Source organism: Sardina pilchardus, chromosome 19, assembly GCF_963854185.1.
Source record: "Sardina pilchardus chromosome 19, fSarPil1.1, whole genome shotgun sequence".
In the NCBI taxonomy this organism is placed as follows: Eukaryota; Metazoa; Chordata; class Actinopteri; order Clupeiformes; family Clupeidae; genus Sardina; species Sardina pilchardus.
The window spans coordinates 31,430,143-31,456,361 of record NC_085012.1 but is presented as its reverse complement, the minus strand read 5'-3'; the positions used below and the strand labels follow the sequence as shown (position 1 = coordinate 31,456,361).

Sequence of the window (26,219 nt, the reverse complement as noted above, 5' to 3'; positions counted from 1 at the left end):
CCATATATAAGTCAATATCTTTTTCTTTCCTTACAGAGACATATGGGTATATCCACGTACCAATGCTTGGTGGCCACACATCCTCTCTACATGGACCGACAAAAACTGGTTGCAGAATTTCCGGATGCGAAGAGACACCTTCATGCTTTTATGTGATACCCTCCGGCCGTGGTTGACACGTGACAACACCAAATACAGAAAGCCAGTTCCAGTAGAGGTTCGGGTGGCTATCTGCATCTGGAGACTGGCAACCACATTGGAGTACCGCTCCATCTCTCATTTATTTGGTGTTGGCTTGTCAACATGTTGTGCTGTAACTCAGGAAGTAGTGACTGCCATTAATGTGGTCATGAAACCTAAATATATTAAAACACCATCTGTGGTAGAGTTTAGGTTGATGGCGCAAGGCTTCCGGGACAAAGGATTCCCTCAGGCTGTTGGTGCTATAGATGGCACTCATATACACATCAGAGCTCCGCCCGACACACCAGCAGACTACTTTAACAGGAAGGGTCACTATTCTATCATTTGACAGGGGGTAACAGATTGAGGTTCTGGGACATTAATGTTGGGCGGCCTGGAAAAGTGCAAGATGCTCGTGTCTTTGCACTCTCGTCTCTCTATGACAGAGGTGAGAGAGGCACACTCCTGCCAAGGCTATCGGAAGAGTTTGAGGGAGTGGAGGTGCCGTTGTTGATTCTTGGTGATTCGGCTTATCCTCTACTCTCTTGGGTAATGAAGCCATACAGTGAGGGTAGAGGAGTAACACCGGAACAAGTCAACTTCAACCATCGCCTCAGTCAAGCTAGAATGACAGTAGAGCGTGGCTTTGGGCGCCTTAAATGACGTTGGAGGTATCTGAGTAAATTGAACGAGTCACATATTACATTCATCAGCCAAATAGTATCAGCTTGCTGTGTCCTACACAACTTCTGTGAAATGCAAAAAGAGACATTTCTGGCTAGAGACAATGAAGTGACTGAGCAGGAACCAGGAGATGAAGAAAATGAAAGATTGGGATATCAGCAGGATAATGGAAGGGCCAGTGAGATCAGACATGCTCTCTGTCAGTATTTTTCAAGAATCTAAATGGCTTTCTAAAGAAAAGACGGATAACAACTGTTGTGATTTATAACAAATGTTGTGATTTATTGTTGTTGTTATATTATTATTATATATACAATATATATATATATATATATATATATATATATATATATATGTGTGTGTCTGTTAGGTTATAGTTTATAGGTTATAGGTTTAGTAACTATAATATATTATAATATATATGTAATACTGCTGTAACTATAGGTCATGTGTTAATATTATTATGAATATTATAATATATTATAATAATAACAATTCATATTATAATATAGTATGATATATTATTAATAATATATTGTTGTTAGTATTGTTATTATTATTGCATTCTTAACAAGCAATTAAAAAAAAAAAAAAAAACGTTACAGCAATTAAACAATACATTTTAAAAGAACTGCTGTTCTCTTATATTGTGCAAGATGGAAGAAATTCCTCCTCTGTCATCACCGGTTTGGGTAGAGGACTGAGAAGGCCTTGGTGCCAGGGGTGGTGGAGTCGGCATGGGGAAGGGGTACTGGGGTTGTGGCTGTAAAGCTCCGATGAGACCATTCATAAGCTGCATGAACATATGGTTTGTAGCCTGTTGTTGGGCTTGCATGGCCAAAAAGCGCCTCTCCTCAGCCTCCTGTTGAGCCTTCATGAGGTTTTCAAGAGAAGCAGTCTCCTCTGCCTGATGTTCTCTGTCTGCTTCCATCATGTCTCTCATATTCCATCATGTCTCTCAAATTGTCTTTGTTCAGTCTGCCATTGCTGTAGCTCCTCGCTTCTGTTGGCCTTCCTTTTTCTGGCCTGGGAGCCAGGGATGGCGAGCCGACCTCCCTCAGTAGGCCTGGTAGGCCTTGGTGCAGCTTCATTGTCGACTGACACAGGATCAATCTCTTTTAAGCAAAGGGGGAAAAAAACGTTGTATTAAAAAAAAACTTTGTATTAAAAAAAAACGTTTTATTAATTTCCACCAACAGAGGACGCTCTTCATTTTATAATTACAATGACACACATCTAGGACTGCTAGCCGACCTACCTTCATCACTGGTTGTGGAACTGGCGTTGGTTACCAGGCTGTCATCCCCTCCGGTGGACTCTACCACATCCACGGGCTGAACAACCGGCTTGGTACCGAGGAATTTGTCCAGGTCCTCGTACCATGGGAACCTGTCCCTTTCCTCCCCAGAGCTCCCACTTCTATTGAGGCGGTCTTTAGTTTTAATATAAAGCTGCCTAAGTTTTTTAACTTTAGCCCTGCACTGGTCCACAGAGCGGTTGAAGCCACAGTCTTGTAGGCGATCGCTGAAGACTTTAAAAACAACACTGTTTTTGTGTGTGCTATCCAGCATAGAGGATATCGCCTCATCGGCCCAGATGTCGATTAAATGCGTAACCTCTTCGGAGCTCCAGGTCAGACCCCTGTTTGCCATCTTGGTAGGTAGCGAAAGTCAAGTTATATACCGTAGGTATGCTAGCTGATTACGCTCTTTGGCTGTTTGCGTTAATGCAATTTGCTCAGTTTAACAGGTTTTTTTTTATATTGTATTCTGGAAAACGCAGCCTAATTCTATTCACGAGCATCAACTATCCCAGCTCAGCACAGATTGTTAACAGTTATTATTATTAATATTATTATTATCATCATATGGTTTAGCAAGTTAGCCAACAGGTTAGCACACAGCCTACCAAATAGCTGTCAGCAAACTGTTTACTGCTTTTATTCCAAATGCATTACATTTATCTGGGTGAGCTTTTGGGCATATTTTGAATGGCTTGAAAACGTATCATGGTGGTTTATTGAGGCATACAAAGGCAACAAAATACAATACAAAAATGTTACAATGTGTACAACAATTGCAAACACGGGAGAGTTGTTCCGCTACACGTCCCGATTGCTTTCTCACTACATACGAACCGCTCTCGACTTCGATTGGAAACGAGCCGAGACCACCTGCTCTAGGCGGTCTCGGCCCATTTGTTTTGTTCCGGAACAGAGTGCGATTGCTGCTTTCACATATACACTAATCCAGCGCGAACTTTATGGGCGCTGCCATCTTGAATATCGCCATTACTGCGTGCCTGCGAGTGTGACGAGTGACACTTGTCTGTGCTTTTCAATGAAAGCATCCTGTCAGAGAATGTCTAACGAGAGGACTGCTAATGAATGAAAATGTCAGGTGAAGGGGAACATTGGATCAATGATGTCAGACTGTACCAAAACTTACCAATGAAGGTAATTTATTAACACCATAAGGTATTAAGACGTGTATTAATGACAGCTAACTTCTGCAACAGCCGCCTATGGAACCAACGAGCTAATTTCTTAGCAGCCAGGCACGCAGTAATGGCGGTTTTGTGTTACTTCCGTGTTTCGCTGGATTAGTGTATAGCCTACCCAATCGAACCGATCTTTGGGGGAAACGCTCCCTGTTCCGATTCAAATAGCCAGGTCTGAAAGCGCCCTTAATCTATTTATTCCACTGCTCGGTTGAATTCCCCATTGTCCTGCGTTCTATAAGGTGTGCATTAACTTTAGATATACGCACGGCTATGAAGTAGTTCCAATTTGTTGGCCGTATCACATTTGAATATTAATTTGCCAAACTTGTTCTGAAGTTAACTTTGAAAGATTGCTATTTTTCTTAGCCTACTGCCACCTAACTAGCGAAATGACACCTCTGTCATAAGCTAAACGTTACTATGATCTGAACGTCTGTATTTTACAGCTTGTATGTAACGTGACAGTGCATTTAAACTTCACAACAAGTTTGGCGAATTAATATTCAAATGTGATATGGCCAACAAATTGGAACTATGAAGTCCCTTAATTGCTCTAAAAAGCCTTTCAAACGTGTCAATGACGTCATTCATTAGGGTGTTATTATAGGTGTGTTATGGGCAACAACGACCAAGCCTGTGAGAAACCAAAGGGCCATAAGTAATTGTCATTCAACTTTCAACCTATAACCCATATTGAGCTTGCAGAAACTAAAATCCAATCTTCGATTTTTTAATGACAATCAGGTGAAACAGACCAATTGAGCCGTCTAGCCCCATAGACCCCCATTGTTTGATCACTTGCTTGTGATCGCCCCCAGTGGAACTGCAACTGGAACTGCAGGTACAATGCAGGTACAATGGAGTAAATTGCGAGTAGACCGGCTCTCCATAAATGGGCTCTGGTCAAGCCCAGACCGGCGAACACCGCTGAACGGCGTGTCCGGTGGGCGCCGGGCTTAAATCCATAGACCTAAAAGAAATGGACAAACAGACTCCGTCGTTCTCAATGAGAGGGGGCTGAAACAAAAAATCGTTTCCTGTTCATCGTACTGCGCAGACTCAAACTCATTTTGTGACGTTGGCCGCCCTGAACATTGCTGTAAAGCCCCATTCATGCTCAACGTAAAATACGGATACGGATACGTGTGGAGTGTTTCAAACGTTCATTCCGTTGATTTCGTCCGTACTTTGACACGAAATTGAGGGGCTTATGATTACGGATGAAACGGATGAAACGTTGCAATACCGAGCACTACCACACGAATACCACACGAAAAAGTGGGGGCGCTATGCATTCACACGTAAAATACGGACGGAGGTATGAATACACCACCGGATAGAACGTGCGTACAAAATACGGACGTAAATTGCCACACGTTGAGCATGAATGGGCCTTAACTCGTCTGATAGATGTTCATACAGATATTTTGCCATTCGACCTCGACTGACTGCGATTTCTTGGATCTTGTAAGTACAATCTGATTCTTTTTTAAACATATTTTTAGTCTTTGTCTGAATCCGTCATTTCTTGCAAAATGGTATTTCTGTACTGTTAAGTCGATGATCACGTTTTTAAAAACCTACATCGAATAGATTAATAAAGCGTTAGACTCGCTAAAGTCTAGCTATGGCTAAAGTCTGAAGTGGATAGCAAAAGAAAACCGTTAGAGGCAGACAGGCTAACTTTTTACTGTTCATTATAGTTTCACTAACGTCAATCGTAATGTCGACCGTCAGTATTTATCAGTATTTATCAGTAGATTGTAAATTATTAGAAGTGTTATATCCAGGACTCAAAATTAGCACCAGCCACCAGCCAAATGCTGGTAAATGTTGAAGTTGGCTGGTAGATTTCAGACAGAAAATGCATATTTCCTATTGAATGGCTGGTGGATTTCACCAGTTCATCTGTCTCTGGCTGGTAGATATTCACATTTCAAAAAGTTAATTTTGACCCCTGGTTATATCCTTTAGTAGTGTTTGTACTCTAGGCGCCAGTTAGCATGTAACAGCATGTGAATGAATGAACTGGCCACACTAGCATGGTGCATTTATACCTGACGATCTCTTTCAAGACATTTGAATAAAAAACGGACATCATGGTTAGTATTTATAGGGTCTGTACATGTGGTCCCTAGCCTGGTTTGTCTGAGAATTAAGTAGAAATATCCTTTAGAAGTGTTTGTACTTTAGGCGCTAGTTAGCATGTAACAGCATCTGAATGAATGAACTGACCACTACTGTATGGTGCATTTATACCTGACGATCTCTTTCAAGTCATTTAAATAAAACATGGATATCATGGTTAGTATTTGTAGAGTCTGTAAATGTGGTCCCTTGCTTGGTTTGTCTGAAAATTAAGTGGAAATATCCTTTAGAAGTGTTTGTACTTTAGGCGCTAGTTAGCATGTGCCAGGTGTCATACCATTGCAGTAATCATCTCACTAAACACGTCTTTTCATATCCAATCTGTTCAACAGAGTTTACCAGTCAGACCACTACACCTTTGCCAGCACCACCACCCAGCAAGCTTCATCAACTCCAGCCATGCCGGTAAATACATAATACAGTGCCTATTGACAGCCTACACACCCCTGTTCAAATGCCAGTAGCTTGGTTCATTGTTAAATCCTGTTCTTAAATGTGTTATTGTGTTTTGGAAAGGTATTGCATTACATTACTCTTCACCTTTTGCTTTTGTAGTAGAAAACATGTTGATGGTAGTGAAAAGGTAGTAAATTCAGCTCAATTTTTTTGTATGAACCCTGCCATTGCAGTAATCATCTCACTAAATACGCCTTTTCATTTCTAATCTGTTCAACAGAGTTTACCAGTCAGACCTACACCTCCGTCAAATTCGCTCACAACGCTGCCAATAACACCCCAGCAAGGTAGAACTGCATTTTCATTAATCTGGCACCAATATCAAGGGAGAAACAAGCCATGAATGTCTGTCACAACTTCTTTGCATCTTTACTTTTTGTGTCATGCCAATTCCAATCTATTCCTTTTGATTCATAGATTTTTACAGACTTGTTCTGCAGCACTTCCGAACAATTGAGGAGGAGCTGGGGTAAAGCAGCAGGTGGCTGTGAACACATCTATGCTGCAGAAGCTAGGTGGTGGTGGTGTGGCGGATCTTGGCCTCGTGGAGGACAACAACAGGCCATTGAGTAATGTTGAGGACCTGGACGAGTTGGAGAGGCGGCTTGCATCCGATGCGGACCTGAAAAATCAACTGGTATGTCTGTTTTTTAAGTGTTTTGCCATGTGATTATTGTAGGCATAAAAGTCCTAGCCTGGCTCTCGTAATGAATGTGGCTCTGCCTTGCTTTAATGTGGACTTACTCACTGATTCAAAAATACTATTCAAATCACGGAATGGGTGTCGAGAAGTGAGACCATGTGAGTAGCCATTGTTATCTGAAACAACTGTCGCATTTCACATCTCTTTTCCCTTCCCCACTACATTTTTGGGGAACAGACATCATATATTGAGAGCCAGGTTATTCAACTCCTTGAGTGTTGTTAAACTTGAATCTCATTCCCAAGTGGAGCGTTGTGTGCTTGATACATGACATGTTGTCACTTTTTGTCATCATATATACCCTCTGTATTTGATGGTTGTGCATGAAATAGCAAAACAGCTTAAGCTGAAAACAGCTAAGATGTTTGACTGGAAGTTATGCCATTGTAATTTTGGTCTTTGTATTTCAGGTGAACATACTTGGGAGGGAAAACCACCGAGATGCTGTTAAGAGGATGCTGGGGCGGGCTTTGAGGAGGTCCCTGGCGCTCCAAATTAATTAGACTGGTGCAGCAGGAAAGGTGGCTTTTAAGTCCCTACACCTGAAGAGTGTGTTGCATATTAATATCATTATTAAAAATAATTTTAATAAATTGTTTAAGCATGTAGAAGAAATAAAGCATGTAAAAGAAATAAATAAACAAAATGTATTGAACCTAATACTATGTGGTGAGTCTGTGTGATAGTTGCTGAGGATAAATGTTTTTATATTGGATTATTAAATTACAGAATACATTTATAGGTTTCTCATCAGCAGGCACTGTCTTCACCTTAGTAAATTTGGTAACTTTGGTAAGCCCTGTAAATAATTGTAAATTGTTCTGATTGAGGGCAAATGGAAAGTGTTAGAATGTATTATTGCTATATTTTAGTACATCATTTTAATTATTAAGGCCATAAATAAGGCCAATTAGAAGCTGGTGGGTAGTAAGCGGCAAAAGGGTGGCCCTTTATCTGGAGCCGCTTCTGAGCCGCCGGTGGACCGCTAGAGAACCGATGAGCAAAACTCCAGCGGGCCACTGGTGGGTACCGCCGTTGGACCGCCAACTCTGCCGCTGGTGGGCCGCCAGTGGGCCACTGACCTATTGCTATCTGGGTGTCTGTACTGTGACACAATATCAAAGCAACACACACAGATAAATAGTGACAGACACATTTTTGTTTTTTGGAGTTTTGAGAGGTTTTGGACACTTGAGAATGCCTAAATGCACCTATTAGGAATTGCTGTGTAGCACCTACAGTACATACATCTATATGTCTGCTCCAAACGTTGTGCAGTACCTCCCAAGACCATGATGAATCAGGAAATGCATGACCTGCACATACTGTAAACTCTACAGTAAACCTCAAAAACAATAGGCAACTTTTATTTTTGTATATGATGTTGTGAAAAAGAAACTTCATGAAGTAAATAAAATCCTGAAGGTAAATCTATATCTTGGCCCATGTCATGTGTCTTTAATTTAAGCCCTGAGTGATCATTGTGCTGCCCGTGGAACTTGGCATAATGACTGTTATTGTATAAAAACAAATCGTTCAAAATTTGTTCAAAATTTGGCAAGAATCTCCATCTGCATTAAGAGATTAAAGGTAAGTGCAGTATTTCCGCAGTGGAGGCAACACACTACTGAATTTGTTATCACTTATTACTATTTATTAAGCTCTAGTAATAAATAAACAGTGATCAGTCATTAAAGTTAAACATTTATTTATGTATGTATTTATTACGTTGAACATTCATTACATATCAAGCAGAGTAGAAGATATCAAGTCGTGTTCATGTTGAAAACTACCACACATGATCATCTTCAAAACATTAATGGAGGAGAAAAAAGTTTGAGTCTTCTTTTCCAACGTTCGTTTTTAATATTAATATTATGTTGTCTTGCCTATAGGTAATGCTTTACCCTATCAAACAGTAGGCTACCGTGGGCTATACGCTTTTTCACTGATTTTGTGAATGACTTTCCGTCATGGTTTTCGTGCAGGCTGGACTAACACATAGCTCTAACAACAGCCAACACTGAGCTTCTGATCCAGACATTACGGGAAATGTGACGTCGAACGTTAGCTTCCCTACAACCGACATGCTAAAATACTTCTTTACGGGAAACCAACGTAATATACGGGGAAACAGTGAATTAATTTTGACTTCGATACCCTATATAGAATACACAGAAGCTATAAGGGAGACAAAGGGCACATGTTACATGAAGTTATGGGATCGCAAAAATCTGAAAGTCTATGGCCGTCCAAGGGAGTTAGCAGAGTGTTGATCACCAGCTCATTTCGTGTTTCTACTTCCGGGAATATGCCTGCCCCCTTGCTTAAATCAGCACAGCTCATCGTGAACGAGCCTTCTTCTTCTTCTTCTGGTTTTATTGGCAGTTGGCACCTTTTCTTTTTGCATTACCGCCACCACTTGACTGGAGTACGGAACAGGATTCACTACTCTACTACAGAGATATTCAAGATATTCAGGGATCTTTGTCTATGCATTAGTATAACCCAAATAAACAAATAAATAAAACAAACAAAACAAACAAAAACAAAACAAATTAGAACCAAAACATAGATTTTATATTCTTTTCAGGAGGTTTGTATCTTTCAAAAAAGAAAGTAAAAAAACAAAAATTTCCCCTGAGATACTACAATAATGTCTTCAGATCAGACACATTATGTAGCCTTACTACCAGCTGATCACTCAATCTCTGCCTTGCTTGATGATATGTATTGCAATGAAGAATAAATATGCTCTACGGTTTCTGGTGTTTGACTCTGGCAATACTTACAGAGACCACTATCATGTTTTTTCATTAGAAATAATGTGCTGTTAAGTTTTGTGTGACCCAGTCTCATTCTTGTCAGTGCACTCTCCTCCCACCTGGACCTGGTGTGTCTGCCTTTTCCCACTTTCCCTTGTATTCTAAGTGTCTCCCTGTGCATCCATTGTCCCATATGCTGCCACTTATGAGTGATCCTATTCTTAACAATGCTTTTTACCTCCGCCTTACTGTATTTGATGTCAATGTCTATCTGATCTTTTTCTGTTGCTTTTTTCGCATGTACATCAGTGAACGAGCCTTCTGATAGCACCATTTGGCCCTATCTACTTCCCATAACGTCACGATCAAATAAGAAAACGCCACGTCATACGCGCGACAATGACTTCATAGTTTAGCGCTAACGTGTACAATTATTTGACAGACGCTCTTTCATATTACAGACAGTCCCTGAAAAGACAGTGGAAAACGTAGGTTACGAATGTAACTATGGATCTGTGAGACCGAGGGATGACCGTCACTATCCTTGTCGCTCGGACCATTCTGAGGCGTTCAGGGATAGGAGACTGACCCGGGAGCATTCTCTGCTATTTATTAACGCAAGTCGTTCTGCTTCCGGAGGTCATGGACATGACTATTTTGACATATGGTCTCGGTGATAGGCAGAACGAAGGTGATCATTCCTTTTTAGACCGTAGTGACGGTCAGAGTGAGGTCGAAACAGATCATCGTATGGTTGCGATGTCGACTGTCGAAGAACTCAAGCTCCGAGTTCGTGAACTCGAAAATGAACTGATTAAATGTAAGCAGAAATCTTACGACGACACAGAACAGGCATGTTCTCGACCTAAAATCGACCAGATGAGCGCAGAAGTTGTGGACTCAAATCCATACAGGTAGCGCTAATTTTGGCTGCATCTTTGATTTAACACGTCTTCGCTGTCTAAATGAATTTATGAAGTCGTCGCTGGATTATTTCAACTGTTTTTGATCACCTGTACAATTTAAATTGTGTTGCTTGCATTTCAGTCGTCTTATGGCTTTGAAACGTATGGGCATTGTTGAAGATTACGAGGTGAGCAACAGCTACTTGTTTACTATGTAAAGTAGCATTATTCCACTGTTGGCTGAATGTGTCATTGTCCTGCGCTCTTTAGAAGGTGCTTAATCGTATGTTATTAGCAAGCATATAACATACAGCGTGACTAACGCAGACAAATCAGATAGCCTAACAAACAGTGATGTTAATCATGTAGTACAATGCATGTCATCATTTATGCTGTTCCTTTGCTATTGAATTCAATTCAGGTCCAGAAAGGTTCAGAATGTGACTAAACATAAGTACCCCTTTATAGTAACATAAGTAGGCTACTTGTAATACAAATTGTATTGATTTGTACTTAGGTGACAAACTATGATACTTTGCAGGGGATTACTTGCAAAGTATCATCATTACTAGTGATACTTTGCAAAATTAGAAAAATTATGTCAACCTTTGGGGGTGTTTTTTTTTTCAAATTGTGCAAGAGAGACATAGGTTAGGGGACATAGGTTCTTGCATGTCACACTTACACACACACGCGCACGCACACACACACTTCAGTGAACAGTGAAAGCCATTCTCTACATCTGACCTATATACTTAAAGTGTAACTGCACCCTAAAATGTTTTTTGAGCTGTTGATTGATTGAAATTACTCATAAGTGGTGACCTACACTATTACCAGGGTTAATATTGACAAAAATCGTGTTTCTCGAGAAAAGTAACATTTTGTATGATTTTGTATTGGAGATATAGCTCTCCGCGCCCTCTACAGGTTGAAACATGCCATGGCATTTTGGTCCAAAATGCTATTGGAATGCTGACATAGTCCTGCACTTTTCTGTCAAGACTATGTCACCGGGTCGTTACAAATTAGGAATGCCCCAACACCTGCTGCCCTGATTAGCCTACCTGTGATAAGCCATGTCTGCAGCACTCATTTCCAGATTGACACGAAATCACCATGGTTGAATCACCATGGTAGTGCTGCACTACCTTCCAAATTTCAGAACGTCCTGCCCATTTTGAAAGCCTTTTTCAGAAATGTGAAGTGGGTGGAGTTATGGGGTGAAGTTACACTTTAACCCTCTATGGTACGGTGTTGGTAATAAAATGAGGCATCCCTTAAATAAGTAAATACCACTTTAACTCAATACTAACCAATGGAAATGCAAAATAATTGTCACATGCCTAGGGATGTAACGGTATGAAAATTTAACCCCACGGTTATAGTGACCAAAATTATCACGGTTCAGTGTTTCCCACAGATTAGAAGGCAATGTGTGGTGGTCGGCCCGTCTTGGTCTGGGGGGGGGGGCACACATATTTTATCGCTCTCCTGTCATACTGTATAATGTGAATGATTTTTTAACAAGATGTAAAGCTTGTCTTTATTTGAAACACACACACATTGTGTAATTATGAATAATTACTCTATTATAGGCCTACATTCTATATACTGACATTTCTGATATTCATAACAGCAATCTTTATGCAGATTATGGCCTAGGCCTACTATTCATATTATAACTCCACCTCTTAAATTCAGCTGTCTGTCTGGTTGAAGCCTCAAAATATTGTAAACAAAGTAGCAGGCTAAGTTTATCATATTCTACTGGTTGGACTGTTCAGAGGGGTATTCCACAAAGCCGGTTTTATCACAAAACCGGGTAAGTTAAAGGTCCCAGAGAATGGAAATAATTTTTTTCTTGGTTTTCATGAATTATGAGAGGTTGTGCATAAACAAAGAGCTATCATGAACATGAGGCATGGTTGTGCCCTCCTTCATATGGAAATCTTGAACTTAGAAATAGACACTAAAAAACGGGCGATTCAGCAAAACTGCTTGCTTGTGATGTCAGACCTCGCAAAGCCATTGAAGTTCAATTGGGGTTGCCAAAGAGGGCGCCATTTAGTCAAACAGACCATTTCAATACCCAGCCTAAATATATGGTTTTAATTAGTCTTGTAAAATTGCAATTGAGTTTATTTTTTTAAATCAAAGTTGAATATATATACTATTTTAACATCAGAGAACACAGTGCAATACTCAATTCATCCATTCTCTGGGACCTTTAACCCAGGGTCTGCGGTAACTCTAGGTTTTCCGTTCCAAAATAAACACAGTATGTTAGTTACTATAGAAACATATGCTCTGAACCTAACCTGGTCGGAGCAGGTTTTAAGCAGGTTAAGTTTGAAAGATAACCCGGTTTTTGAACCTGCGATTTCCGCAGCTTTCTCGTGTTCGCAATGGCATGCCCTATTGATGAGAGGCCTATTGACATCGGAGCGACAATAATTTGTGCAATTCACTGAGAGAGTTTGATAAGACCACGGCTCGACATCTCGATGAATTTTGGCTGAAGCGATATCGTTTTTTACGTTAATCTTTAATATATTTAAATAGCCTTCTCCAGCCCTACGTTAGGCTACCAGTCGTGAACCTGGCCTCAGTTAACTGAAAACTATTTGCATAGCTCTCCGTTTATTTGCGACGTGTAGTTTTATGTACAGTATTTGAGATGCTGAGCATAGGGAAAGCTACGGTCTGCCAATCAGTGCGTAGGCTACAGTCTGTCTTGCGCTGGAGCGGTTAGTGCGCGACTTCGCTTTCCTGGCCACAACTCACGAGGGTCATTAAAATGGAGTTTCACCAACTCACAGGTCACTAATGCTTTAAATGTCCCCAAGTGGCACAGAAATTGTCCTTGCTGTTGACTTTTCATATGGGTATCACTATGATACCATTCGGTTACAATATTATGTCATTGGGTGCATTGATGGCACAAGTGCCTATAGGCCCCAGCCATATATGAGGCCGATTAACAGGAAAGGCTATCACAAATGTTTAGGTATACGCAGCCTATATTGGCCATTTCATATCTTCGAGATGGTTTGTTAATCGCTGTCGATTTTATCATTAGCCAAGAGGATATAGCCTATGATGCTTAGTATATGATTACTTATGTGGAGGCACAATTGCCTGGTTTGGTCTACGATGCAGGATGTAATTTGAGCTATACATTTCAACAGACTGTGTTGCATTATGAACATATCATAGACCTTATAATTGTTGTGCTTGTGCAAGATAGCTAAAAGTTTGTATTTGGTCGCAGCGCAATTCGATGGGTAGCTCCTTGGGGATCGATGGTATCCATGCCTCCCGACGCTCATCACCCTGTAGGCTACCCTAATCCCGCTCCTGGACCACAGGCAACATTTAACCTGGCATACAGCAGAACCAGCGATTGAAAACACATTTGGGATATTGAAGTCCATATTTCAATGCCTACGTATAGTATAAGAGTGTGTCCGAACAGGCTTGCGTAATTGTTGCATGCGCCGTCCTCCACAATATAGCCATTCCGCGCAAAGAGATGTAGAAATGTATGTGGAAAAATAATACAATTATTACCATGAATCGTAGTGTTTCATCTTTACTTGATCAGATGATCGCTTGGGCCCATCGGAGTAGCCTACATCTTTATAAAATAACAGGTTATGTGGTAGGAATGCTAAGAAAACTTAACTGACGAATAGATTCATAGTTCAGATATTTAGGAACGTGCTTTTGTCATGAAACGTATGCATTCACGCAGTCAGCGATCCTCTAACAGGGTTTCTCTGAATGACAGAGGCTTAATTTGGTGTTACTTTTTAAAACTTTTTCTAATTTATTATAGCCTGCGTTCGAGTTCTGAGAAACATGTGGCCCGTTTCTCGCCTAGATGCCCCTAGTGGCAGCTAGCCTGTTTCGCCCTTTTGATCAGGATTTCCATGCTCCATACATCACGTCTTTATAGGTTTGGCGTGTACGCGCACAACCCAGTGTTAACCAACCCCGTGTTGATTAAACTAATTCATAACCGGCGCGGTGGAACCGACAACTCTGGTTTAGTCGGCTCAGGGTCAATCAACCTAGAGTTCAGCGTTAACTCTGTGTTTGTAAAAACCTCCGTTCGTGGAATACCCCTCAGTTTCTGTTCAGGTAAGCTAATACTTTTTCTCCTTGGGACAGGCCCCTTTAAGTCTTGGAGTTGAAAAACATTTGTATTGAGATGGTCAGTCAACTTGAATGCAAGAGTTTTAATCAAATGTCTGCAGCATAGCCTACTAATGATGCTAAACGGATCTAACAGTAATTTAGCTAGTCGTCTTCTGTGCGTCATTGCGTTCACGATTGTGAATGTTTTATCTAGATTAAATGTGCATGTCGAGGGCGGGTGTCCATTAACACTAGAAGCGCCAAGCGCCGGTCATTTGACCGCTGACGCGTATTCCTAGAAGCGCCGTGTGGGTTTGACCTAGATATACCTAGAACTGCCGGGCTGCGGTCATTTGACCGCAGCGATTACAAAAAAAAAAAAATCTTTTCACTCGATTAAATTCCAGGACCCTACGTTCACGACTTTTCCTAAATACGCGTGTTTTGTCACCCAGAATTTTTACATGATCAAAAGCACACCGGTACAAGCTAGCATGGATTAAAGTTTTCCGTCGCTACGACGGATTTCCGTCAACCGGAGGCGCTATGTCAATGCGCAAAATAAATAAATAAATAAATAAGTGCGTTGGTGCACCTGCGTTGATGAGCATTAGGCTGCTACTTCTACTACCACTATTAGGCTGCTACTACTATTACTACTACTACTAATAATAATAATCATCATCATCATAAACATAATGATACAATAATAAACGAAAGAAAGGCCTATTGAAACAGATGAAAGAACAGTCCTGATTTATAGCCTACATTGGAGCCGCAGCCTATTAGGCTTTTGTATAGGTTAAACAAGCTATGCAGAAGTTCAGGAAAGCTGTTGTTTTTTCAGTTTAAATAGTCTATGATTTGGGCTAATTGTTCTCCATAAAAGTAAAATTAAAATAAACAGTTGTTTCGCCAGTTGTAATTGTAGGCTATAGAACAGCATCAGGACAGACATCCACGCACTAGCTGCGCAAAGGTCTGCATTGTTTGCGATGACTTCTTGTCCGCACTTGCTGTGTAGTTCCCCGATCTCATCAAATTAGGCTACTTAGAGGTCGGCAGTGTTGGGGAGCGTAAAGATGAATTGTTAAAAAGAACATGGCTATAGCCTACTTTCGGTCATTATTAATATTAATAGAGTCGGGTGCGCCCGAAACGCAGAGACAGACTACGGGAAAGTGTGTGTCTGCGCCATGCCACTATTAGGCTATCCTACTGTTTAGTTTAACTGCTAATTTCTCTAAAAATAATTATAATAAGCCAACAAGGTTAACTTATACAATTCAAAAGGATCCAGTAGCTTAGGCTATGTCTATAGCCTAAAGTTTGCCTAATTTGTCTTCTTCAAAGAGAAAGTCGTAGGTCCGTTTCCATTTTACGAAACTTATCTAATAGGAGTCCTATTACTGACGCGTGTTCTTATAAAAACGTCTTGTCTTCCAGTTAATGTTTTTGAATGTGTATTGTAACAAACAGCACAGTTCATACTCATATAATTGACATGACCAACATGGTCAGAAAAACCATGGAACATTCATGCCGTGCATCACGTTCTTACCCAAAAACTAAAACGTCTTAAAGTGACATGCACCTAATTAAACAACATGTCACCTAGGGCCTAATCACACTAAGTAAAGTTACACCAAATTATATCCTGACATCAGAAAACATCAGAATTCTTTAGCATATTACATTTCAAATCAATTATTCTAAATCTTCAATAACATAGGCCTATCTGACGGTAAATAACCTATGGCTGTGAGTTTAAATTGTTTTCATGCATGTCTGATAACAGATGAGGAATGTTTTGGAGACATACATGTATTTTAGGCATAATGCTGGCCCTAATCTCCCCAATTTTCTCCCCCAGCCCCTGGGGGAATTGGGCTATGGCCGGCCCTGGGAGCACTCTTAATAAGCAACAGTCTGCAGTGTTGAATAGCTAGACCTACTTTAAAATGTGTTACTTGTAAACGGAGGGTACAATTAGTCTGTATGGCCCTATATTTTACGTAGGCCCTTTGATTTGTATCACTTGCGTGTGTCAATTTCTTTTTTTTTTTTTTTTTGAGGAAAAATTTTCAGTCAGATGATTTTTTTTCACTTTAATCCATGAGCTAGTTTAGAGCTATTTTGCGCTCACTTATGTGACAACACTTTGTTGTCTCGCGTTCGGCCATTTTTGTCCAGGCTGCTATTCTCTTTTCTCACAGCAGATGTCGCAAGGATTTCCTGTCAGTCGGGCATGAGAATAATATTTTACCATAAAACATATCGTTTATATGTGCAATATGTATTATATATGTGCTTTATTTTAATAACTATTTTTCATTTACATGGCATAGTCTATGGAGGCGATTTACAGTGGTAAAATGCGAGTTTGTTTTGAAAACGTTGCGACAGGCCTACATGTGTAAAACATATTTTCGTCGTAGCCTATTTATGTACGTAGGGCGCGTATGCCTACGTACATTCATAGTTGTATATCTTATCTTCTGTTTGTAGGCTATCTTTTAAAGCTCAGACTATATCTATGCTAATGTATAAGCATTTTCTTACATATTTGCTGGACAGACTGAGTTACGTCAAGTCAAACACCTATCCTAACACAACCTTTGTATACTGTCAAGTGGCGCAGTGTTAGCACTCCTGTCTGCAACGCCGGAGACCCGTGTTCACATCCTGGCAGGAGCTAAATACAGGATTATCGATCGAATTTTCTGACCGTTTTTCAACGTCGATGAACAATTATTTTTTGTTAATGGTTTTTAATAACAACCTATCTGAAATAAACGGATGAATCACAATATGTTTAGGCCTACCATTAACGAAAAAACATTTCGCCAGCCAATCATTTTCTGCCGCCATCTGACAAACTTTGACTAAGCCAGTTAGACTTTTTGCATCTAAAAATAATTATATCATAGTGACACGCGAAAAAATAAACGATAGCTTAGAAACTAGGCCTGCATGAGATTTTCCCACTGGACACACCACATCAGTATTGTGCTCGTTGCTACGATACACAGGACTCACAGTGAGTTGACCACCAATGAAAATGACATGGGGAAAAGAAGGAAACAAAGTAGAACTAGCCTACTTCTAGCCTGATTTTGATCTCACCTTAGGCCTACATACTTTCCTAATTCCTACGTTACTCAGACTTTTGTTAAATCGTCAGGGCCCGGTTGCACAAACACCAAAACCAAAGATTGATGATATGAACCAAATATTCTGGAACAGATGGATTTACAGCATTGAGCGTGATAGGCTATAGGCTACTGCTGCGACTTCCACCGTTTCCTTTCCAGAGATTGCTGCGCGTTCACAACGCAATGAACGCATGCAGTCTACATTGAAGTGAAACGTGCAGAACGTTGTCCAAAACAATACAATAACATTGTGTGTTGATATCTAATACAATATACACATCTGTAGACATGAAGTGGCAACTAAAGCCATTATCAGTCATGAAAACTTTGGTGGCTGGGCAGATGACAAATAAGGGTGAAACCGCATTTTTAAAAAAAAAAGTTCTAATTTTCCTGAGAATTACATAAAATTGTAATGTTCAAATGTTGAATTTCATGTAACTGTTATTGTTCGATAGATATTTCTTCTCCTTTTACTATTTTTTTAAGCTTTTCACTCAGCCCCACATAGAAATTGTCCTGCGGTGTGACATTACTCAACGGTAAAGTTAAATAATATATATAATCGATTTCAAATATATTATTCAGCTTTAATTAAAGTTAAAGAATCCCTATTTAGGAATTATCATTAAAATTCTGCATATGGTCATTTTTAACAGCTGTTTTTCAATTCCATTCGTTACTTGTACCCTCTTTTATTGCCCACTCTAGTGGAAATATTTTGTAAAATGAAAAATCTTTGATGAAAAAGTTAGTTTTTCTTTTGATAGTTATATTATGCAGTGTTGAGAAAGGCATGTTATTATTAGAGTTACTGAACCCTTATAAAAGTAATTTAATTGTATTTTAAGTGATGTCACGCCACAGGACATGGCGTCACACCACAGGACGATATCAGATTCAGTATAAAGATTATTTGTAAAATGTGCCTTTAACAAAGAAATCTATTTGCATTTCTATCTTAAATTGAGTCCAAATATATAACATCTCCTTCAAATATTGTTTCTCAGTACATTCATTTGAACAAAAAGCATGAACAAGACATGTTGAGTAGTCATCCTTTAAGAGGTGTCACTTCTATCACATTATATTGGTGCCATAAAGTAGGAGATTCATTTAAATTTTTGTCTTTATGCAAAATGTATAAAATCTCATTAATGCTTCTCAGTAAAATCTAAATACCTCATGTTTCATGAAACTAACCCAGATTTACCCTACCCACAAAGTTTGAATTTGGGAAATTTCATCTGGGGATGCCACATTGAGAAGTCTGTATGCCCGAACCAGTGTTTGGGTCAATCAAATTGTTGATGTCGATTATACGATGATGGACAGATGAGCAACAGACCTTGTCATCCACCTAAGTGTGTTTGAGTTGGCTGGTAGAAAAGCTAGATGTTTAGATGCAGCTATTTTGTCCTTGTTGTACAAGTTAGTGACGGCGCAATTACTTTAAAAGACAAACAGAAAACGACAACAATGGTCAAGAAGAAGGATTTTCTCTTGAAAGCTAAAACCTGTTGAGACCAACTTTTAGGAAGGAATAATGACAACTCCTAATATAAGAGCTCCATTGCTATAGCAGACATAGTTTCTTGTGCACAATATTGCTTGCAGTGACTACAGTGATTGTCTGATGAGTGACGCCTCTGTGCTGGTGAGAGGGCATGTGCCGCATGAGTACCATGAAGGACGAGAGATAAATAAATAAATAAGAAAGGCGACAGGCTACATAGCAAATACTGGTCATGGAATGCATAACAGATGGAGTATCTTTGATGGAGTATCTTTGCAATGTTTTTTTTTTCAAATGAATCTGCATGAAGATATAGAAGAGGCAATTTAATGTGATTACAATGAAACATTACACTTAGTTTAAAGCTTGACAATGGATGGTTTTGGTTGTTAATGGTAGTGTTACATCCTTTACAATGCAGGAAAGTCATAAACAAGCCATTGAAAATATATATTTTAAGAGAAATTTTATTTAGGACATATTTTTAGGAGAAATAGTAAAGGTATTTGTTGAATACTAGTCAGTTCAGATTAGCTACTTTTGCGATTCTACTATAGGCCTCAGGCTCTGAAATCACCCAAATTATCACTTTGAGAGTAGTAAATGCCATATTCTTTCTCTGTGGCCTGAAAAGCATTCCTCTGTCCATGCCGCTTCATCCTGGTATAACATTTACCGGTTCTTCCTTGTCCTTGTCCTCATTCCTATAAAAAAATTGCATAAAACATACTTTAAAACCAATTACCAGTCATTGTTGACATTCTATATTCAATAAACAATCATGTCACAAGGAGACAAATACCTCATGCATCATACATTTTAAAAACCACAGACAAGGATCTAGCAACATATCTGACATATTTGTCACACTACAGGACATGACTGTCACACTGCAGGACATTTACACCATTGTGGCCATTTTGAATCCTTTCTACACATGACTGATCTTGGGCATTATGTTAACTGAATACATATATTATTTTAAACTTTAATTCGTGATTTTTTTTATAAAAAAGTTTATATTTCCTCAAAATAAAACTGTCACACCACAGGACTACAAAAATGGACACATTCATAGACTGACAGAAATAATGAAATTTGTGGAATTCGAGGGAGATTAACACTCACCTGAAACGTTCTCAGCACTCTCAAATATCTGGAGAGGTGGTTGATAGGGGGCTTGACCCAAAGACCCATATAGTTGTCCATGCAATTTTCTGTAGAAAAACCTGATTTACCATGTCACGCCGCAGGACAGCATTTTTGTTACGAAATTGAATTTGTTGTAAACATTATTGTATACGTTTTGTACTTCTTTAAACATTACATTTATGAAGTAAATATGTTCAAAATAATGCCGAAATATATATAAATTGCTCTAGATGTTTTTGGCTCATTTTATGAATGTTTATGCTTCATGCTTCACTAATGTTACGGTCACACCGCAGGACATTTTCATATTCACCTTAAAGTATGGAGAAAATAAAACAAAATTTTCATCCCAAAATAAAACTAGAAATGCAATTCCAAGGAATTACCAGTGCATGAAAATGCAAAAATAGATAGATAATGTAGATATGGTTGCTAAGGTGTAGCTAGGGTAAACATGGTGGTTGCATAGTTTACAGAGAGTTGATAGTGTGAAGGTAGACAGTTTAAAGATGAAACATTCCAGCTCTAACTTAACTAATGATTTCTATTCATGTTAAAATGTTGATTAGCTAACTTAGGTAATGATTTCTAGCAGTTACGCTAAAAATGCTAATTATGCTAGCAATGATAACTTTACTAACAATGCTAACCAGGTTGATTAGGTAACTTAACCGATGATTTCTAGCAGTAATGCTAAAAATGCTAACAATGCTAAATTTGCTAATAATGCTAACCAGGTTGATTAGCTAACTTAGTTGATGATTTTTTGCAGTAATGCTAAAAATGCTAACTGCGCTAACTATGCTAACCATGCTAACTAGCTAACTTGCTAGTGAGGACTTTTATTTTGAAACATTTGTTGCTAGGGTATCCATGGTGGCCACTATCAAGAAACAAGAAGTTACTGCAGTATAATCATGTTGGTTGCTATGGAAACGGTCATAAACACTTAATTTGAATGGTTGCTATGTTGGTTGCTAGGTACATGGAGGTTTCATGTAGTTGACTGGAGGCATAGTGGATGATAACTGACAGTCGGAAGTTGAACAGTTCAATAGTTGAGTAGTTTCAATGGTTAAATAATTTAATAGTGTATTATTGCAGTGAGGACTTTTATTTTGAAACAGTTGTGGACAGAGGAAACAGTTAACAGGATATGTAGTCTTCTGAGAGACTGTATGCTTAAAGCCAGAGAAACTGACAGTTGGTGCCCAGGTGGCCAGCCACCTGGCGTAAGATTCTAATTGCTGCCGTGATGTCATAATGAGCAATGTTAAGTCTATGGGGGAAATGGTAATAGTTTTTAAGTAATAGTTTAAAAAGTATAAAAGTTACAAAGTTAAAAAATACAAAGCAGGCATGGCATAAGCAAGACCTACGCAACAACGTTTGAATGAAGTTTCTACGTTAAACGGTTGAAGCTGAATTGGCTGCGTTAGAAGAATTACCAGTGCATGAAAATGCAAAAATAGATAGATAATGTAGATATGGTTACTAAGGTGTAGCCAGGGTAAACATGGTGGTTGCATAGTTTACAGAGAGTTGATAGTGTGAAGGTAGACAGTTTAAAGATGAAACATTCCAGCTCTAACTTAACTAATGATTTCTATTCATGTTAAAATGTTGATTAGCTAACTTAGGTAATGATTTCTAGCAGTTACGCTAAAAATGCTAATTATGCTAGCAACGCTAACTTTATTAACAATGCTAACCAGGTTGATTAGCTAACTTAACCGATGATTTCTAGCAGTAATGCTAAAAATGCTAACTATGCTAACAATGCTAAATTTGCTAATAATGCTAACCAGGTTGATTAGCTAACTTAGTTGATGATTTTTTGCAGTTATGCTAAAAATGCTACCTATGCTAACAATGCTAACTATGCTAACCATGCTAACTAGCTAACTTGCTAGTGAGGACTTTTATTTTGAAACATTTGTTGCTAGGGTATCCAAGGTGGCCACTATCAAGAAACAAGAAGTTACTGCAGTATAATCATGTTGGTTGCTATGGAAACGGTCATAAACACTTAATTTTAATGGTTGCTATGTTGGTTGCTAGGTACATGGAGGTTTCATGTAGTTGACTGGAGGCATAGTGGATGATAACTGACAGTTGGAATGGTTGAACAGTTCAATAGTTGAGTAGTTTCAATGGTTAAATGATTTAATAGTGTATTATTGCATTGAGGACTTTTATTTTGAAACAGTTGTGGACAGAGGAAACAGTTTAACAGGATATGTGTAGTCTTCTGAAAGACTGTATGCTTAAAGCCAGAGAAACTGACAGTTGGTGCCCAGGTGGCCGGCCACCTGGCGTAAGATTCTAATTGCTGCCGTGATGTCATAATGAGCAATGTTAAGTCTATGGGGGAAATTGTAATAGTTTTTAACTAATAGTTTAAAAAGTATAAAAGTTACAAAGTTGAAAAATACAAAGCCCACATCGCGTAAGTAAGACCTACGCGACAAAATTTGAATGGAGTTTCTACGTTAAGCGGTTGAAGCTGAATTGCGTGCGTTAGAAGAAGAACTAGAAATGCAATTCCAAGGAATTACCAGTGCATGAAAATGCAAAAATAGATAGATAATGTAGATATGGTTACTAAGGTGTAGCTAGGGTAGACATGGTGGTTGCATAGTTTACAGAGAGTTGATAGTGTGAAGGTAGACAGTTTAAAGATGAAACGTTCCAGTTCTAACTTAACTAATGATTTCTATTCATGTTAAAATGTTGATTAGCTAACTTAGCTAATGATTTCTAGCAGTTACGCTAAAAATGCTTATTATGCTAGCAATGCTAACTTTACTAAAAATGCTAACCAGGTTGATTAGCTAACTTAACCGATGATTCCTAGCAGTAATGCTAAAAATGCTAACTATGCTAACAATGCTAAATTTGCTAACAATGCTAACCAGGTTGATTAGCTTACTTAGTTTATGATTTTTTGCAGTTATGCTAAAAATGCTAACAATGCTAACTATGCTAACCATGCTAACTAGCTAACTTGCTAGTGAGGACTTTTATTTTGAAACATTTGTTGCTAGGGTATCCATGGTGGCCACTATCAGGAAACAAGAAGTTACTGCAGTATAATCATGTTGGTTGCTATGGAAACGGTCATAAACACTTAATTTTAATGGTTGCTATGTTGGTTGCTAGGTACATGGAGGTTTCATGTAGTTGACTGGAGGCATAGTGGATGATAACTGACAGTTGGAATGGTTGAACAGTTCAATAGTTGAGTAGTTTCAGTGGTTAAATGATTTAATAGTGTATTATTGCAGTGAGGACCTTTATTTTGAAACAGTTGTGGACAGAGGAAGTAGTGAAACAGGATCTGTAGTCTTAATGAGATTGTATGCTTAAAGCCTGAGACAGAAGGTGCCTCTCATATATAGCGTTTACGCGTCCTCTCTCGCTCCTCACTGATCTACATAAAGAATGATGGAGCGGCAACAATGGGATAGTCTAGCCCTTCTTCTATCTTTCTTTATGTAGATCATTGAGGATCGAGGAGCGAGGGAGGACATATAAACACTGCTTGAGAGGGACCCACAGTAAATACTTTAAAAGTTGTATATAGTCTAATTAATGTTGATAGACAGAATGTTTAATGGATGTTGATAGGCAGATTGTTTAATAGATATTGATTGACAGTTTAATGGGTGGATGAGTGAATGGTCTGAAGAAGATGAATGGATAGAAGGTTGGATGGAATGTGCCTTATATTCTTGTTAAGAGAGACACTGATACAGCTCTCTGAGAGTAGTTGACACAGGTGTAATCGATTTAACTGGCTAGTCTTAAGAGAGCCAGCGTGTACTCTTAAAGCCTGAGACAGTAAATAATTTAAAAGTTGAATGTAGATAGTCTAATTAATGTTGATAGACAGAGAGTTTAATGGATGTTGATAGACAGATTGTTTAATAGATGTTGATAGACAGTTTAATGGGTGGATGAGTGAATGGTCTGAAGAAGATGAATGGATAGAATGTTGGATGGAATGTGCCTTATATTCTTGTAGAATGGAGAGACACAGCTCTCTACTGAGAGTAGTGGATACAGATACAGGTGTAATCAATTTAACTGGCTAGTCTTAAGAGAGCCAGCCTGAGACAGAGTAGATTGTTTAAAAGTTCAATGTAGAGCGTCTAATTGATGTTGTTGATAGGCAGACTGTTTAGAATGGGTGGATGAGTGAATGGTTTGAAGAAGATGAATGGATATAAAGTTGGATGGAATTAGGAGGACTTATTTTGATACTGTTGTGCGCAGAGGATACAGGGGAACAGAATATGTAGTCTTCAGAGAGGAGCCTGAGAGAAACTGACAGTTGGTGCCCAGGTGGCTGACCAGCTGGGGTAACATTCTAATTGCTGCCGTGATGTCATAATGAGCAATGTTAAGTCTATGGGGGAAATGGTGATAGTTTTTAACTAATAGTTTAAAAAGTATAAAAGTTACAAAGTTGAAAAATACAAAGCACATATGGCATAAGCAAGACCTACGCAACAAAGTTTGAATGAAGTTTCTACGTTAAACGGTTGAAGCTGAATTGCGAGCGTTAGAAGAAGAAGTTTAATAATAACTAGAAATGCAATTCCAAGGAATTACCAGTGCATGAAAATGCAAAAATAGATAGATAATGTAGATATGGTTACTAAGGTGTAGCTAGGGTAAACATGGTGGTTGCATAGTTTACAGAGAGTTGATAGTGTGAAGGTAGACAGTTTAAAGATGAAACGTTCCAGTTCTAACTTAACTAATGATTTCTATTCATGTTAAAATGTTGATTAGCTAACTTAGCTAATGATTTCTAGCAGTTACGCTAAAAATGCTTACTATGCTAGCAATGCTAACAATGCTAACCAGGTTGATTAGCTAACTTAACCGATGATTTCTAGCAGTAATGCTAAAAATGCTAACTATGCTAACAATGCTAAATTTGCTAACAATGCTAACCAGGTTAATTAGCTAACTTAGTTGATGATTTTTTGCAGTTATGCTAAAAATGCTAACTATGCTAACAATGCTAACTATGCTAACCATGGTAACTAGCTAACTTGCTAGTGAGGACTTTTATTTTGAAACATTTGTTGCTAGGGTATCCATGGTGGCCACTATCAGGAAACAAGAAGTTACTGCAGTATAATCATGTTGGTTGCTATGGAAACGGTCATAAACACTTTTTAATGGTTGCTATGTTGGTTGCTAGGTACATGGAGGTTTCATGTAGTTGACTGGAGGCATAGTGGATGATAACTGACAGTTGGAATGGTTGAACAGTTCAATAGTTGAGTAGTTTCAATGGTTAAATGATTTAATAGTGTATTATTGCAGTGAGGACCTTTATTTTGAAACAGTTGTGGACAGAGGAAGTAGTGAAACAGGATCTGTAGTCTTAATGAGATTGTATGCTTAAAGCCTGAGACAGAAGGTGCTTCTCATAGCGTTTACGCGTCCTCTCTCGCTCCTCACTGATCTACATAAAGAATGATGGAGCGGCAACAATGGGATAGTCTAGCCCTTCTTCTATCTTTCTTTATGTAGATCATTGAGGATCGAGGATCGAGGGAGGACATATAAACGCTGCTTGAGAGGGACCCACAGTAAATACTTTAAAAGTTGTATGTAGATAGTCTAATTAATGTTGATAGATAGAATGTTTAATGGATGTTGATAGGCAGATTGTTTAATAGATATTGATTGACAGTTTAATGGGTGGATGAGTGAATGGTCTGAAGAAGATGAATGGATAGAAGGTTGGATGGAATGTGCCTTATATTCTTGTTAAGAGAGACACTGATACAGCTCTCTGAGAGTAGTTGACACAGGTGTAATCAATTTAACTGGCTAGTCTTAAGAGAGCCATAGTATCTTAAAGCCTGAGACAGAGTAAATAAT

At 38.9% G+C, this 26,219-nt stretch overlaps 1 protein-coding gene and 1 long non-coding RNA gene across 4 annotated transcripts in view; both read left to right on the top strand.

Moving 5' to 3' along the window:
- The first annotated feature begins 4,769 nt into the window (after positions 1 to 4,769).
- Positions 4,770 to 7,179, top strand: LOC134066012 (uncharacterized). Of its 2 annotated transcripts, none has more exons than XR_009936354.1 (4): positions 4,770 to 4,836; positions 5,850 to 5,922; positions 6,194 to 6,260; positions 6,391 to 6,863. It is a non-coding gene; the product is annotated as an uncharacterized LOC134066012 (long non-coding RNA). The 2 variants fall into 2 exon arrangements; XR_009936353.1 differs by lacking the exon at positions 4,770 to 4,836 and adding an exon at positions 7,087 to 7,179 and having other exon boundaries at positions 5,336 to 5,922; positions 6,391 to 6,610.
- A 2,678-nt stretch (positions 7,180 to 9,857) lies between these two features.
- The window catches only part of uba5 (ubiquitin-like modifier activating enzyme 5), a 101,770-nt gene continuing 85,408 nt past the window's right edge, over positions 9,858 to 26,219 (top strand). For both annotated transcript variants that reach the window (XM_062520995.1, XM_062520994.1), the window contains exons 1-3: positions 9,858 to 9,929; positions 10,187 to 10,355; positions 10,489 to 10,534. In XM_062520995.1, coding sequence (XP_062376979.1) covers positions 10,192 to 10,355; positions 10,489 to 10,534 — 210 coding nt within the window. In that variant the 5' untranslated portion in view covers positions 9,858 to 9,929; positions 10,187 to 10,191. The remainder of the gene's footprint in view (positions 9,930 to 10,186; positions 10,356 to 10,488; positions 10,535 to 26,219) is intronic.